The sequence below is a fragment of the Alternaria alternata genome (assembly GCF_001642055.1).
Source record: "Alternaria alternata strain SRC1lrK2f unplaced genomic scaffold CC77scaffold_5, whole genome shotgun sequence".
NCBI lineage: Eukaryota > Fungi > Ascomycota > Dothideomycetes > Pleosporales > Pleosporaceae > Alternaria > Alternaria alternata.
This window is the reverse complement of record NW_017306194.1, coordinates 41,623-56,506: the sequence shown is the minus strand read 5'-3', so window position 1 is coordinate 56,506 and position 14,884 is coordinate 41,623. Positions and strand designations below refer to the sequence as shown.

Here is a 14,884-nt window from a genome sequence, read left to right as displayed (position 1 = left end):
AACATGACTTCGGAAGTAATACGGAAGCTGGATATGGATGTCTCTAGACGAGTTCAAACATGGGGCTTTTGAGGTGAGAGATATGGGGTATGTTCAGTCCACTCAGCCGAGGTGTCTCGTACGTCAAGTCATCAATGCAGCCATCTGTACGGACCATCAATATTGTAAAGCAACAAGATAGACGCGTTTATATGCGAATCTCTTCAGGCAGTACTGATTTGTCGTACTGCATTGTCAGCCGAAACACGGCTGGGCAGGTGCTTTAGTCTTTGTCAGGTTGCAGTGATGGGCCAGGCTGCGCCATTGAGGGCAGGCGGCTCCCGTGAAGAGGCTGAGACGATAAGGGGGTGCTCGCTCTTCTCGTTTGTGCGTGGCACGCGAGCTCGTGCAGAAGGAAAGCAGCATGCTGGCGGCTGCTGCCTTGGCATGGCATTGCACCGCCTCACTCGGTGCACGACAAGGGGCTCGCTGGGTAGGCCGAGGGCGTCTTCGCAGCAGGAAACCATGAATCAACGGAGATTTCGGAGACAGGAGCTGGTGGGGGAAACGGGACTGCAGAAAATGCGTGCCGTCATCAGGTCGCTTCTGGCCTCGACCTAGCCACAACCCACTAGCAAGCAGCACGGGCCTTGAACCTGACAGGTAGAGCAGCGTCACTCTTTGCCTACAACACCATCGGCCTGTTTACCCCCGCGAGCTAGAGCACGCAATTCTCTTCCTCTGTCTTCTTCCCTAGGACCTACACCATACTTACAAACGCGACTGGCCCTCTACACAGCCGCCCCTGCGCCTGTCCAAATCTGTAATACCCCCCACACACCAACATCGCAGTTTGGAATTCTATGCCCCTAGGGAGACTCGCGATCAGCCTCAGACTTCCTCTCCTCCTCTCCCACAGGTCCTCCTAGGTACCGGACAAGATGGGTCAGACACTCTCAGAACCTGTCGTCGACAAGGTAATTGCCTCCCAATGCTGGCCCCCGCCCCCGCACCTGCGCTACTTGCATCCTCTCCATGGCAACCGTCGCCTGCTCTGTCCTGCGAGGCCATGCCGTTTAGCTGCTCAAAGGCTGCCATGCTGACACATTACTCGTATAGAAATCCGAAAACGGCGATGGCGAGTCACTCATCTACGGTGTGTCGTCGATGCAGGGCTGGCGGATCAGCATGGAGGACGCGCATGCCACCGTACTAGACTTTGCCGGTGAAGAAGGCAAGCCCACAGGCAACGATAAGCGACTCGCCTTCTTCGGCGTATACGACGGACACGGCGGTGACAAGGTGGCGCTGTATGCCGGCGAACAGCTACATCAGATTGTCGCGAAGCAAGAGGCTTTCAAGGAGGGAGACATCAAGAAGGCTCTACAAGACGGTTTCCTCGCCACAGACCGCGCGATATTGAGTGGTGAGCCCTTTGAAGCCCTTACACCCGCTCCTCGACAAGTTGCTGACTCACGCGAACAGACCCCAAGTACGAAGAGGAGGTTTCTGGCTGCACTGCATCGGTCGGTGTCTTGTCAAAAGACAAAATCTACGTTGTACGTTGACCCCCTACAATACTCCATGACGGACGCTTACGGAAACAGGCCAATGCAGGTGACTCGCGTACCGTCCTAGGTGTCAAGGGCAGGGCAAAGCCGCTCTCTTTCGACCACAAGCCGCAGAACGAGGGTAAGACACATGACCCCACTGCCAAAAACAGCACTGACATGTACTAGCCGAGAAAGCACGTATCCAAGCAGCGGGTGGTTTTGTTGACTTCGGCCGCGTCAACGGCAACCTGGCTCTATCACGCGCAATCGGTGACTTCGAGTTCAAGAAAAGCGCCGACCTTCCTCCCGAACAGCAGATCGTCACTGCCTTCCCGGATGTTGAGATACATGACATCAACCAAGACGACGAGTTCTTGATCGTCGCCTGCGATGGTAAGGTTATTCGATTCGCTACAACTCCGCGCTGTCACTGACTAGTTACAGGTATCTGGGATTGTCAGTCTTCTCAAGCCGTCGTCGAGTTCGTTAGGCGCGGGATTGTCGCAAAGCAGGATCTTGCCTCTATCTGCGAGAACATGATGGACAACTGCTTGGCTTCGAACAGCGACACGGGAGGTGTTGGCTGTGACAACATGACGATGATTGTCATTGGTCTCCTACAGGGAAGGACAAAGGAGCAGTGGTACGAGGACATCGCAAAGCGGGTTGCGAATGGAGAGGGTCCATGTGCGCCGCCAGAGTACGGCAAGTCAGAAGATCCAGCCAAATCTGCCTCAGAGGGCGAGTAGTTCAGTTCTAATACAATCGTGTAGCCGAGTTCCGCGGTCCCGGCGTTCATCATCGCATTGACGATTCTCCTGATGATATCGACATGGATTTGGACAGTCGATTCCGACCGAACAACGGCAACGGCGGCCGCATCATCCTTCTCGGCGACGGTACCGAAGTTTCGACTGGAGACCATGACGGCGAGATGTTCGACAATGAGGACGAAGACAAGGATCTGGATTCGCAAGTCAACAAGTACAACCAGGAAGCCAACGACAAGTCCCGTCAAGACCGTGAGGGAACCCCTGGACCTCAGCACGAGAGCAAGGTTCAAGTGACCGAGTCACCATCGTCTGTACAGACGGAGAAGTCCGACGCCCTTGAAGCGGCCCAGGCTGACAAGAAGCCTGAGGCAAGCACAATCAAGACGAGCGAGAAATAGCTTGTCCTCACTTGATTTGGTCGCGACTAATAACGTTTGGCTCGAAGGGGTTAAATTCGATGCATGATGATATGCAATGTCTCTCTTATGGATGTTTTGCAAGCGATGATGGATGTCTTGGTTTCCTGCAGGATCAAACGGGTCATGGAACAAGCCTGATGGATCGCAAGCGGGCAGAATCACGAAATGATACCTGGCGGATTCGATCTTCGCCTACTCTATAAGCTATCACTTTGTTCACGATACAGTGGTCCTATCAAGAGGGGCGTTTATTGTGACCTGTTCAACTGTGTTTCCAACGTTGGTCTGGGGAGCGTGCGGCTGCTTCGTGACGTCATATGTACCAGCCTCGCCCTGAGATCGCGTACTCTGTCGAATCCCAGCCTCCTTATGGGTGCTGCTTCTCACGCAAATGCATGCCTATGTATGCAAACAAGCTTTCTATGTGCCCCACTCTCCCGCTCCTCGGGCGATCTTCGACTCGCGCCTTGTCTTGACATGTCATCTTGATACTCTCGCGTCAGCGACTACACGTCAACCTTCAGTTTCGGGAAAGGTAACACATGATCAACTATGTCGATCGACAGTGGAGCCTCTGTTTCAATCATTTTGTCTGCTGTGTTTAACTACCGTCTGCATTACCGTAAACGAGGCCGGAGATAGTGGTTAGTGTTCAGGGTCCATTCCCGAGCATCATCACCTTTCGTCATAGCTTGCATCGGTCGTGCACGCGTCACAATTATGGCGTGGATCCGAGGGTACCGGTGGTATTTGGCTAACAGCGAGTTGAATGCTTCTTTTCCTATATAAAAACTATCAGCGCTTTCCTTTAGTATACAGCCCCCCAGTTCTCTCCAAGTAATTACTCCGAGGTTGCGCCTGACTGACACAGTTGGCATCATGGACCCTGTAAATCCTAACCAGAAGGTTCGATCTACACCACAGTATGCGCTGTACCAACGGGAGAACTTCTGGAAATCCAACGAGGGCGAAGTGCCATTGTTCAATACTGGTGAGTATGATACGTATTTGGTGCGAACTTTCATTACACATGGCTAAAGTGCAGAACAGAGCCTGGTAAACTCGAAGAATTAGCGAAGGAGAAACTCAGCCAGGGTGGCTGGTTTTATGGTAAGTCGTCACTATAAGGAATGCATATGAGACCTACACTAACTTCGCATCTTCACTTCTGCAGCCTCTTCCAATGCTGGTCAGTCGCACACCCATACCACAAACAGACAAGCATTCTACCGACATCGAATCATCCCGCGTATGCTAGTAGACACCAACCAGCGCGACACTGCGACGGAGATCTTTGGACATAAGGTTCCTGCGCCGATTGGATTTGCCCCTGTTGGCATCAACAAAATTTACAATCCACAAGGCGAGCTCCCTGTGGCAAGAGCTGCCGGCGCGTTGGGACTACCATACTGTCTCTCGACCGCGGGGTCACAAAGCATAGAAGATGTTGGCCAGGCCAACGATGAGGGTGTGAAAAAAGGTCGGGGAGATATTGGAACCGCTGCTGGTGGTGGAGAGAAGGGTGTGAGATTCTTCCAACTCTACATGCCGCACGATGACGAGCTCACTCGCTCGCTTCTTCAACGTGCCGTGGACAGCGGCTTTACAGCTTGCATCCTGACACTTGACACTTGGCAGCTGGGATGGCGACATGACGATGTCGCAAATTCAAACTATGCGTTCTACCATGGAATCGGTGCAGACCTGGGATTGACTGACCCTGTCTTCCAAAAGAGGCTGAAGGAAAAAGGCATTGATCCCAAGACACAGCCCAACGAAGCTGGTGCGCTGTGGATAGACAATGTATGGCACGGACGTGCGCACACCTGGGAAAAGGCTGAATGGGCGATGAAGTTGTGGAAAGAGCTCAGCGGGGGCAAGCCATTCTCTCTGAAGGGTATCCAGAGCGTGGAAGATGCAAAGAAGGCTGCTGATCTGGGTTTTGACGGCATCGTAGTCAGCAACCATGCAGGAAGGCAAGTTGATGGCGCGGTTGCCAGTCTTGATTCACTTGAAAAGATTGTCGATGGTATGTTCCATGTCTGCTTCTCGCTTGATCGTTCATTACTAATAAGCCTCTAGCTGTCGGTGACAAGATATACATCATGTTCGACTCGGGCGTCCGCTCCGCATCTGACGTCTTTAAAGCGCTTGCTCTGGGTGCAAAGTTTGTATTCGTCGGCCGGTTGTGGATCTGGGGTCTCTCAATCATGGGCGAGACGGGAGTAAACCATGTTATGCGCGGGCTACTGGCTGACCTCGATATTCTGATGAGTGTTGGAGGGTTCAGGAACATTGGGGAGATCACAAAAGATTCACTGGAAAGTGGGCCGAAGAGTTACCCGCTTATGCATACTGCTAGCAAACTGTAGGCCATTAGAGCTTCGTCATGGCCCATGTCCCTCTTCCCTGCCGAGGCATTGCGCTCCGGAGACTTCTCCCGTATATACCAAGGAGCTTGTTCTAGATAAATAAAGTTTAATGAAATGGCTAGACATGTATGTTACTATCTATCTTTTTCGTTTGTCAACTTAGCATTCAGCGGATGCTTATAGAGTCAGCTTCTACAAAGCAGAACAGCTCTTGGTAAGTCTTCTGTTTGAGTATCAGGGGCGCGTGGGGATAACTCAAGGCTTCCGCCAGCATGTTACACCTTCTAATAATTCTCAGTATCAAATGCTTTCCACTTCTTCTGGCCACCACTCATGAGATTTAACGCGTCGGCAGGTGTCACGCTCACCGTCACCCTCTTCGTGCTCGTTGGCCAATGAGGAGCTTACATAGCACTAGGCCGCTATAGGCTGACCGCCGTAGGGCTGAGAGTGGTCCAAGCACTCCCGAACAAGACCAACTCCAACTCCTCAACGCGACACGCTTTTTCAATTGTGATCGCAACCTCGCACGCGTCATGGTCCAGATTTCTCGCGCCTACTAACATCGTCGCATTAATTGTACTAAAAGAGTCTTTGACATATACAAAAGTTCACTCCTGATTCGCACTAAGAAAGACACCCTATAATCAAGATGTCGGTCATTCTGTGCACTGGTACGTGGAGCTGCCTACCCCACACTTGACAGGCAAACAGCTAACATACAATCGCAGCCGGCTACGACCACACGATCAGGTTCGCATACTTCTCACCCTCAATTGGTGGTAGCGCGTGCTGACACCTAGGGCTCCAGATTCTGGGAAGCACTCTCTGGTATATGCTCCCGAACTATCCCGCACCCAGACTCCCAAGTCAACCGTCTATGCATATCGCCTGACAAGCGATATCTCGCCGCCGCTGGCCACCACACGGTCAAGCTTTACGATATCAAGTCAACCAATCCGAACGCGATCCTCACCTTCGATGGCCACACGTCAAATATCACTGGTGTCGCCTTCCACTGCGAGTCAAAGTGGCTCGTCACCTCGTCCGAAGACGGCACAGTCAAGATCTGGGATACGCGATCAGGCAACGTCCAGCGTAACTACACCCACGGTGTTCCCGTCAACGATGTGGTTATCCATCCAAACCAGGGCGAACTCATCAGCTGCGACCGTGGTGGCAACGTAAGGATCTGGGACTTGGGAGAGAATAAGTGTTCTCACCAGCTCATCCCTGAGGACGATGTGAGCGTGGCTAGTGTTACGGTTGCTAGTGATGGCAGCATGGTGTGTGCGGGCAACAACGCCGTAAGTCTTGCCAGATAGTAGTCTTACCAATGTCTGCTAACACCGAGTTTTCAGGGCAACGTCTACGTCTGGCGCATGATACAGCGTAGCGATACCACCTCCATCCTCCCCATCTGCAAGTTTGTCGCACATACTACCTACATCACCCGTGTCCTTCTTTCCCCAGACGTCCGTCACCTAGCCACCTGTTCCGCCGACCACACCGCACGCATATGGTCTGTTGATCCTACTGCTCCTCACAACGTCACGCCCAACGACAACTTGCCATCAGCTAGCGAGCGCGATCCTGCTGCCTTCCCGTTGGAGACTACACTACACGGTCATCAGCGCTGGGTATGGGACTGCGCCTTCTCAGCGGACAGCGCCTACCTAGTCACCAGCTGCTCAGATCATTACGCGAGGCTATGGGAACTTGGTAGCCAGAGCATCATTCGGCAGTACAACGGACATCATCGTGGTGCTGTGTGTGTTGCGCTCAACGACACGGCCGTTGGCAACTAGAGCTTCACTCTCGACGCACCATCAATGGACATAGGACGATATCTGCAGTCATTGATAGCGTCTGGGAAACGATGGACAAAGGGTTTCCGGCATTTGCATCAGCGTTGGCGTTCTGGCATGGGATGGAAAGGGTAATGAGTTAATGACATCTGGTGTTTACGGCGAATGTGGTAGCTTCTCGTCTCGCATCAACGCAAGAAGCGAAATGTGTAGAACACGTCTAACAATGAGGTCAAGAATCTGAAAACCAAAATTTACATCCAAGAATACCATATAGTGGATTGAGATAACTACTATACCCACGATACGCTAAACGCATACACAGTGAGTGAGTTCTGGCAAGAGATTACTGAGATAAACCATGCTGCTCCCTTCAGGGTACACCAATTCAAGCACAGCTACTGGAAAGGATGTTTGTCGTAGTCTGACCTATCCTAAGCTAGGCACTCTTTATTCGCACGAACCTCCCTTTGACATGTTAGTGTCCTCACTTTTCATTTGCAGAGACTTTCGCTTACATAGTTCTGACGCTCACCCTGCACATACCTGTCCAGGCCTTTCTCCTCACACAAGCATGCCTGGTACATCTTCCACCTTTCTTGGCATTCTCCACATGTAGCTGGAGTGTTTATCTTGCATCCTCCTCTGTTCCACCTTCCTCGACTTGTGTGTCACCTGTTCACCTTGACATCGTCGTCAGCACCTTCAATCTCCGCTACATTCTCACTTGCAGCATCCAACACGAGAGCCAACTCTTCTGCTTCTTTCTCAGCAGCTGCGTCGTAGTATGTAGAAGAGTCGAGTGTATCTGAAACCTCCTTTACGAGGGCACGCTTATCGTGTATGGCGTTAGGAGACGAAGAGCCGATACCGCCGCCTGGGAGGTTGTTATCGGGAGGCATGTTATCTAACATCATGCCAGATCTGAATACAGGAGTTGAAGGAAGGGGAAGAAGTGAGGAAGAAACATGGACTGGAACGGACGCTACTAGAGCGCTGAGGGTCGTGGCTAGAAGGGTCGTGGATTTCATGATTATGAGTTCGTCGATGTGATGAAGTTGATTATGTAGATGCGTGGGTGTGGCTACGAGTCTAAAGAACGAGGGGGGAAAGTGCGAAGTGGAAAGAGTGGTATTTATGCTCAGATGTCAGCTCTTATCATTCACACGAACAGTTGTCATGTTCAAATCTCATCGACAACTTGGACATCACATCCGCTTCTATTCCCATACACACACACCCTCTTCTCATGTACGTACCTCTAAAGTGCTCTTGCCCATCACATTTTCTTGTTCCTCTCCCTGAATTTCCTCACACTATTTCCAACCCCAAACCCATCCTTCAACAGCCCACCCACATCCTCCAACCCGAGCCCCGCTGTTTCAGGATAAATCCTCCAAATCACAATTTCAGCAATCATACAAACCCCTGCATAGAGGGCGAATGTGCCGACTGGAGTGAAGACGTTCATCATGGGCAGAAACGTGATCCCGATAAAAGTGTTGGATCCCCAGTTTGTAGCCGTAGACATTGCAGAACCCAAAGATCGAACCGAGAGAGGGAAAAGCTCTGACTGCTGCCAGGGGACATTTCCCATACCTATAGCATAGCCAGCGACGTAGGTTATCATTGAAAAAAGGATAATGAGAGGCCAAATCTTGTTGTTTCCAGCAATGGCCGTGGCAGACGCTTCTTCAGTGGGAAGGTTGATAAAGAGAAATGCGATGGCGCAGAGGGCAAGACCGATGATCATAATGGGTATGGACCAGAGGAGGATACGACGGCGCCCAATGCGGTCGATATAATGGAATGCCACCAGTGTGAAGAGAAAATTTGTTATGGCGATGGAGAGCGAGGTGAGCGTTGGGGATTCGAAACCGACGAGCCGGAAGATTGTGGCGGAGAAGTACATTAAGGAGTTCTGATGCCATGTTAGCAGTCATCAAAGAATGATGTGTTGGCGAGGGTACACATGTACACCGTTAGAGAACTCGAGAAGAAGAGACTTACAAATCCACATAGTTGCTGAAAGGCCTGTAACATACATGCGATAATCAGCGCTCTACGATTGCCCCCAATCGCAACCAGCTGGGAGAAGTTGTCCTGAATCCTGTCCATTTTGGCTCTCCAACCACTCTTAGCCATATCATGAGTACCTCGCAATCCCGCAGCATCCTCTTCCTCTTCAATCTCCTTCTCCACACGCCTCAGTACGGCATTGACCAACTTTGTCCCATTTTCGTCGGTTTTGTACACTCTGCCCAGCACCTTCCTCGCTTGTTGAATTTGTCCAGCCTTGACAAGATATCGCGGTGTCTCAGGGAGGAGGAACAGCATGACGAATTGTATGGCAGCTGGTAAGGCCCCCAGACCAACCATCCATCTCCAGCCATGCAGTTTCTCCGAGAAAAGCCACCCAACGATATAAGCGACAACCTGACCTCCAGTAATGAAAAGACTGCTCACCACTACCAGTCGCCCCCTGAAAGGACTGGGACTCAGCTCAGAAATATACAAAGGTACAACGAACGACGCGCTTCCGACTGCCGCGCCGACGATGGACCGACCTGCGATCATACCTCCAACAGTGCTTGTCCATGCCTGCAACAGTGCACCAAGTATGAAGAGTATATCCGCGACGAGGATCACAGTTTTACGACCGTATGTATCAGCGAGAATACCCGTTAAAGGCGACGCCAGAAGCGCAAAGAACGAGGTGCAAGACGTGATCAAGCTCTTGTCGAGGGTGGTAAGAGGTCGGGAGGAGAGGTCGGTATTTATAGATATGAGCGTGGAGGAGATTACACCAGTGCTGCGACCTTGTCAGTATGTGTTTGCTTCCACCGGTGTAGATGCCCTGAAACATGGCACAAAGAATCGCAACCATGCATGGATACATACTCATATCCAAACAGCAGCCCAGAAACCCCAGCACATATAGTCAGACACCATATAAATAGCCCTGGAGATAAGAGTGCACTCTCGTCGACCTCATCCTCTCCTATACTCTCATTGTCGTCTTCATCGTAGCGGTCGTTGGAAATCAGGGGCTCTGCGGCAGCGTCACTCATGCTGTGTAGTTCCAAGTCTTCATCTGAAGTCGGCATACAGTATACACAGACATAAGAAGCGTGTACGGAAGGGGAAGCTGGCAGTAGCTGTCTTCTGGGGTAGTGTCGGAATGGCTGCGGGAGCGCGGAATGCTGGCTGCACGCTAGCAGGTGGGTCAGATCTGTGCCTGGTGATCCATGTCACCTGCATAATAAGCAGGGGTGGGTCTTCACTGGCACGAGAACATGAACGTGGATTTTGAACTTGATAGTATTGATAGTGGTAGAGAAGCATGCGCTCACATGAACGTGCTCTTCTTGCTTGTAGTTTTCCACTTGCCCCCTTCAACGCTTGCTCGTGGTCGGAGAACGCCAAAGCAATTCTCATGACTTGCTCCTCCGTGGCACGTTGCGATCGCGTGTAGCGTAGCGAACGTGGCAGCTCCTTCCCTCCCTTGTCGTATCTTGCATGTCCATGACTCAATGGTCCATACCGTAATCCCTTATGCACCTATCATGCCCTGCCAACGCCTGTCGCTATGCCTCAAGCCACTCATCATGGTGACTAATCAACACATCCACGCTAAGCGCATAGCAAAATCTGGTAAACAGACACGGAGAGCATGTCGCGAAACTTAGGAAGCAGGCCGCTGCGGACACCGCTCATCTGCGGCCAGCTTACTTTGAAGGCTCTCATTTAGGTTCGTTGCTGCCGTCCGGTGCATGGTTAGCGGGACCAGTGGGCGGAGCCTGGGGACCCGTCGAGTGCTGTTGCATCATAGGCTGCGAGTAGCTTCCACTGGGTGTACCACGATGTTGCTGGGGAAACTGGTGATGCTGCTGCGGTGAGCCATAGTGGCCGCCCTGGTATGGCTGTGGGAAAGGTCCTCGCATTGGAGTCACTGGAATGATGTTAGTCATGTCGGATCAGTCACTGACGTGCTACCTACTGTTTGCTGGCTGCATTTGGTACATCTGAGGAGCTGGTGCACCAGGTTGCATATACATCATGGGCGGTTGTTGGTGGTGTCCTTGTTGTGATCCTTGATGGCTCATCATTGGCGCACCCGGCCTAGGGCTAGGAAATCCGCTAGCGCCAGGACCAGGCATGTGAGCACCGTATTGGGGGTACGCAGGAGCGGGAGCGGGAGAGTACATCTGCATCTGCGGATTGCCAGGCATTCCCATGAAAGGTCCGTTTGACGGCTGTTGTGTCATCATTTGGCCACCCATCGCCGGCCCTGGGCCATTCATGAACTGGCCGCCTTGTGAGTTCCGCATGGTGGCGTGCTGCATGCCGGGACTCATACCATACTGTGGGACTTGCTGAGGATAGCCTGGCATCGGTTGTGGCTGCGCGCCATACATGTATGGCGCCATAGGGCGTGGTGAAGGTTGAACCGATGACGTCGAATGCGAATACTGCATGTGTTGACCCCCGAAATGATGCTGGTCCTGGCCAAGATGCGGCTGTATTGGTGGTCCGCGAGGCGTGTGTTGAGCTGCCGGCCCTTGTGCCATACCTTGGGCGCCCTGAAGATGAGGTGGTAATTGATGCTGATGAGGCATAGGGCCATTGGTCATAACGTGTTGTGGTACCGACAACGGTGCGGGCGGAGGGGCATGGTCGAACAGCTGCTCGTATCCCTTATGTGTATTCGAAGAAGGGAAGTCCCAGGTAGGAGGTGTCTTATACGGAGGCGCAATATCGGAGTGATGGGGCTTATCACTCGATTGGGCTTCCTTCTCGAGGCGTCCGATGGCATTGAAGGTTGTCGGTCCATCCAGCACTTTCACAGTGGGCCGTTGGCCAGTGAAGAAGTTTGTGACAGGAGGCTTGCGTACTTCTTGTCTTGAAGAGTTCGGCCGAGGGCTAGAGGTTGCACTGGGAGTTCCGCCAGGCTGGAAGGTACTGGCAGCCGGGTTCGGCTTGAACTCATGAGCGCGGACGTTGAACCTCGTAGATACACTGGAAGAAGGTGTCTGGGCACCGCTCGAAGGCTGCGAAGGACCAGTAGGTGGGATGCGCATGTCCTGAGCTGGTATCGGTTGAGGAACACCGTTATAGGGCACAGCACCTTGCTGCTTGTGCTGCTGGTGGTTCATCTGCAAACGAGTGCTGAGAAGTCCCTGGTTACGAGGAGGAATCTGGTTCATGTTCTGGTGAGAGCCCCGCATACTAGCAGATGTATAGGCTGGCTGCCCTGGTCGGGGACGTTGGTTTTGTTGACGGTCTACGTTGGCGCTAGGAGAGGCTTGAGTGGTTTCAGGCTTCACAACAGAGCGTGCAGCAGCCTTTGGGTCAGCAATACTGCTTGATGCTTTCGGAGATGTAGTCTTCATCTCTTGAGCTTGTCGGTTGGCCTTGTCAACGATGGCTTGCTGCTTCGTCTCGTCCTTAGCGAGTATGGGCACAAGATCTGACGGTACAGGCGTGCTCAACTTGAAATTGAGCGCAAACTTCTTGAGATCGTTAAGCTTTACAGCCTTGTTCTCTCGAGCAAACTGCCTCTGGCGGTCGGAAATGCGTAATTTTTCAGCAGCCGAAAATTGCTTGAACGAATCGAGAAGATCGTGCTCAACGTTTGTAGTGGCATCATGTGGCCGTCCAGCTTTCCTAGGAGGGATGGCAGCGACGCCCGACTTGATCATATTAGTTGGCTTCTGCAATTGCTCCGTGATAGCCTTGTGCGCATCAGTGGGTTTTGATGGCGCCTTGGAAGCATCATTAACGGCTTCCGGGACTTTCGTAGGCTCAGGTGTACCAGCTGCTGGCTTTGCGGGACTTGCAGCACGTTGTGTCGACTGCGAGACAGGTCGTGCAACAGAGGATGAGATTATCGCAGGGTCTACTGGCGCGCCAGGCACTGTCGCTTCAGGGGCGGGGGCACGTCGTGCGGGTGGGGTGTATCGGTTGGACTGGCCGCTTGACAAATTTGGGAAGTCTCGTCGTACTCCACTGTATTTGTCCTCTTCGTCGCCGTTGTCGTCGGCCGCAGTGTATCCTCCTCGCTCTTCGCGAACGTGTGAGTTGGTTGCGCTACTGCCCTCAATCTCTCGAGCGATCTTCTCAGCGCGGGCGGCCCGTTCCGCATACTGTGGGTCGTTCTTGTTAATTGTAGTCGTGTACAGGTTTTCGTCGTAGTTGCTCTTCACGCCGAACATGCGCTCATTAGTGGCGAACTGATCCCAATCGCCGGTCCGTCCAGTGGATTCAAGAGTCATGTTGGGATCTACCTCGGACGGTTCCCATTTCTGGAGGTTGCGCTCGCGGAGCTCGAGCTTGCCAGAAATGTCGGTGTCAGTGCGGAAGCCAGAAGCGCCTTCTTTGTTAGTCGTGGCATGCGGATTAGTTTTGGATTCTGGCACTTACCATTTGGGCCCTTCAGTTGGGACTTGTCGAGAACCACGTTGTTGACATTGAAATCAGCCACGTCGCTCATGTCAAATGACATTACGTGGTAGTCCCCTGAGCCAACGTAGTCGTCGGATGACTGGCTGGCACCGTTGGTCTGAGCGTTGCTCGCGGGCAAGAGCTTCTTGACCATCTTGAAGACATATCGTAACTCGCTAGGATCTAGTGAGGTGCCTGAGAGCACACCGGAGTACTTGTCGCCATTCTTAAGTGTGATGATGCCCGGGAGCCCCTGTTTGTGATGGTCAGTCTTGCGCACTCGTGCTGCATTGAGAGCCAGCTGGCACTTACAGTGAGGTTGGCCAGCAGATACATCATGCGGTCGCTGAGGTGCCTCATGGCGGAAGCGTTGTCGGCGGAGGCAGCCGTCGAGCTCTGTGGGGGCTTAGGTGAGTTGACAGCACCGTTGGGGGTGGGAGAGTGAGTCGGGCGCTGGGTGATGGGATTGGTGCCCTGGGTCCATGCCGATTTGGCGGGAGGTTTTCTGCAAGTCGCCAAGTCAGCATTGGGCCAGGTGCAGGTGGATGGAGTGGTGTGGAAGAAAGAACATGGTGATGTAAGGCAATTGAGCACAATGCACGAGGAGGGAGCCGTCTAGTGGACAGGGTAGTCGCACCGTGACTCCATGTGACCGACGGCACGTCACACGAGAATATGCCGCATTGTGGAAGCACTCGAGGCATGCAAGCAGGCTCTTGGACAAGGAGCAAGCGGGTCAAGGAGGCAGGGGAAATGTTCATGTGGAAGGTGTAAGGAGCATGAGCTTACTTGTGACCGCCGTCGATGGGGCTTCCGGGCTTTCGCTGTGCGTCGATGCCTTTGGCCGCAGTGCTCATCTTCAGTTGCCTGGCGGAATTGGAGGCGGGGTTTAGAGCATTGGAGGAGGTATTCGGAGTCGCAGCGGCAGCGGACATGGATGGGGAGAGGGAAGCGCGGGCGAGCTCAGTAGCGTGGGTCGGTGGTTCGGTTTGTGGTTGCGGGAGAAGGAGCGATGGGCGGGGGAGGAAGGAGCTCCAACTCTAGGGTGAGAGTAGCGCAGGACGCTCAATGCGGCAGCAGGCGCAGAGTCGACGAGCTTTGGAAGGGGGCAGCCGGACGGCGGAGTTGCGGTGGTGACTTGGTATAGGAGGCTGTGCCCGAACAGCAGCCAGAGGTCGAGAGTGAGGTGCAACGCCAAGCGGATCGCCTGGATGAAACACAAGTGCAAGGTGCGGGAACTAGGCCAGCCTCAGGCAGTAGCCGTGAATGCTCGGTTGACGGCACGAGAGCGCAACGGTCAGGCAGGCCGCAGGATGGCGCGCGAGATGAATAGAGGAGACGGTGGGAGCGAGACAGCCGGCCCAGTCGAGCAGACGACAGCGGTGACAATTGATCGTGGCCTGTTCAGGGCTGCGCTCGTCGCCAAGAGCGTCGTTGTCGTAGGCTAGACGTCGCGCCTCACTCTGCTCTGCACATGCTTTTGGCGTCCGAGGCGCGCCCACGTCGAGCAGAAGACGCAGAGAGGGCATCTACAAT

At 53.1% G+C, this 14,884-nt stretch overlaps 4 protein-coding genes across 4 annotated transcripts; 3 read left to right on the top strand and 1 right to left on the bottom strand.

The window, feature by feature from the left end:
- Nucleotides 1-920: 920 nt before the first annotated feature.
- Nucleotides 921-2,703, top strand: CC77DRAFT_929884 (PP2C-domain-containing protein; the record flags this gene model as incomplete). Its single annotated transcript, XM_018534135.1, has 7 exons — nucleotides 921-956; nucleotides 1,099-1,405; nucleotides 1,465-1,538; nucleotides 1,587-1,671; nucleotides 1,719-1,925; nucleotides 1,977-2,219; nucleotides 2,306-2,703. The coding sequence occupies 7 exons, from the start codon at nucleotides 921-923 to the stop codon at nucleotides 2,701-2,703; spliced, it is 1,350 nt and encodes a 449-aa protein (XP_018388357.1).
- A 900-nt stretch (nucleotides 2,704-3,603) lies between these two features.
- CC77DRAFT_930407 (FMN-dependent alpha-hydroxy acid dehydrogenase) lies at nucleotides 3,604-5,096 on the top strand (the record flags this gene model as incomplete). Its single annotated transcript, XM_018534162.1, has 4 exons — nucleotides 3,604-3,715; nucleotides 3,775-3,834; nucleotides 3,899-4,753; nucleotides 4,807-5,096. 4 exons carry the CDS (start codon nucleotides 3,604-3,606, stop codon nucleotides 5,094-5,096), a joined length of 1,317 nt encoding a protein of 438 aa, XP_018388356.1.
- Nucleotides 5,097-5,583: 487 nt separating this feature from the next.
- On the top strand, nucleotides 5,584-7,186 carry CC77DRAFT_1038568 (WD40 repeat-like protein). Its single transcript, XM_018527120.1, has 4 exons — nucleotides 5,584-5,770; nucleotides 5,828-5,849; nucleotides 5,908-6,403; nucleotides 6,458-7,186. Exons 1-4 carry the CDS (start codon nucleotides 5,749-5,751, stop codon nucleotides 6,902-6,904), a joined length of 987 nt encoding a protein of 328 aa, XP_018388355.1. The 5' UTR covers nucleotides 5,584-5,748; the 3' UTR covers nucleotides 6,905-7,186.
- A 997-nt stretch (nucleotides 7,187-8,183) lies between these two features.
- Nucleotides 8,184-9,975, bottom strand: CC77DRAFT_1058679 (general substrate transporter; the record flags this gene model as incomplete). Its single annotated transcript, XM_018528154.1, has 3 exons — nucleotides 8,184-8,825; nucleotides 8,915-9,716; nucleotides 9,806-9,975. 3 exons carry the CDS (start codon nucleotides 9,973-9,975, stop codon nucleotides 8,184-8,186), a joined length of 1,614 nt encoding a protein of 537 aa, XP_018388354.1.
- Between the last annotated feature and the right edge of the window lie 4,909 nt (nucleotides 9,976-14,884).

Excerpts from the sequence above, each read along its gene's own strand:
- CC77DRAFT_1038568 (XM_018527120.1), top strand. The coding sequence starts at position 5,749 with ATGTCGGTCATTCTGTGCACTG. Across the intron at positions 5,771-5,827 it reads GTCGGTCATTCTGTGCACTG|CCGGCTACGACCACACGATC; the intron begins GTACGTGGAGCT and ends ATACAATCGCAG. Across the intron at positions 5,850-5,907 it reads GGCTACGACCACACGATCAG|ATTCTGGGAAGCACTCTCTG; the intron begins GTTCGCATACTT and ends CTAGGGCTCCAG.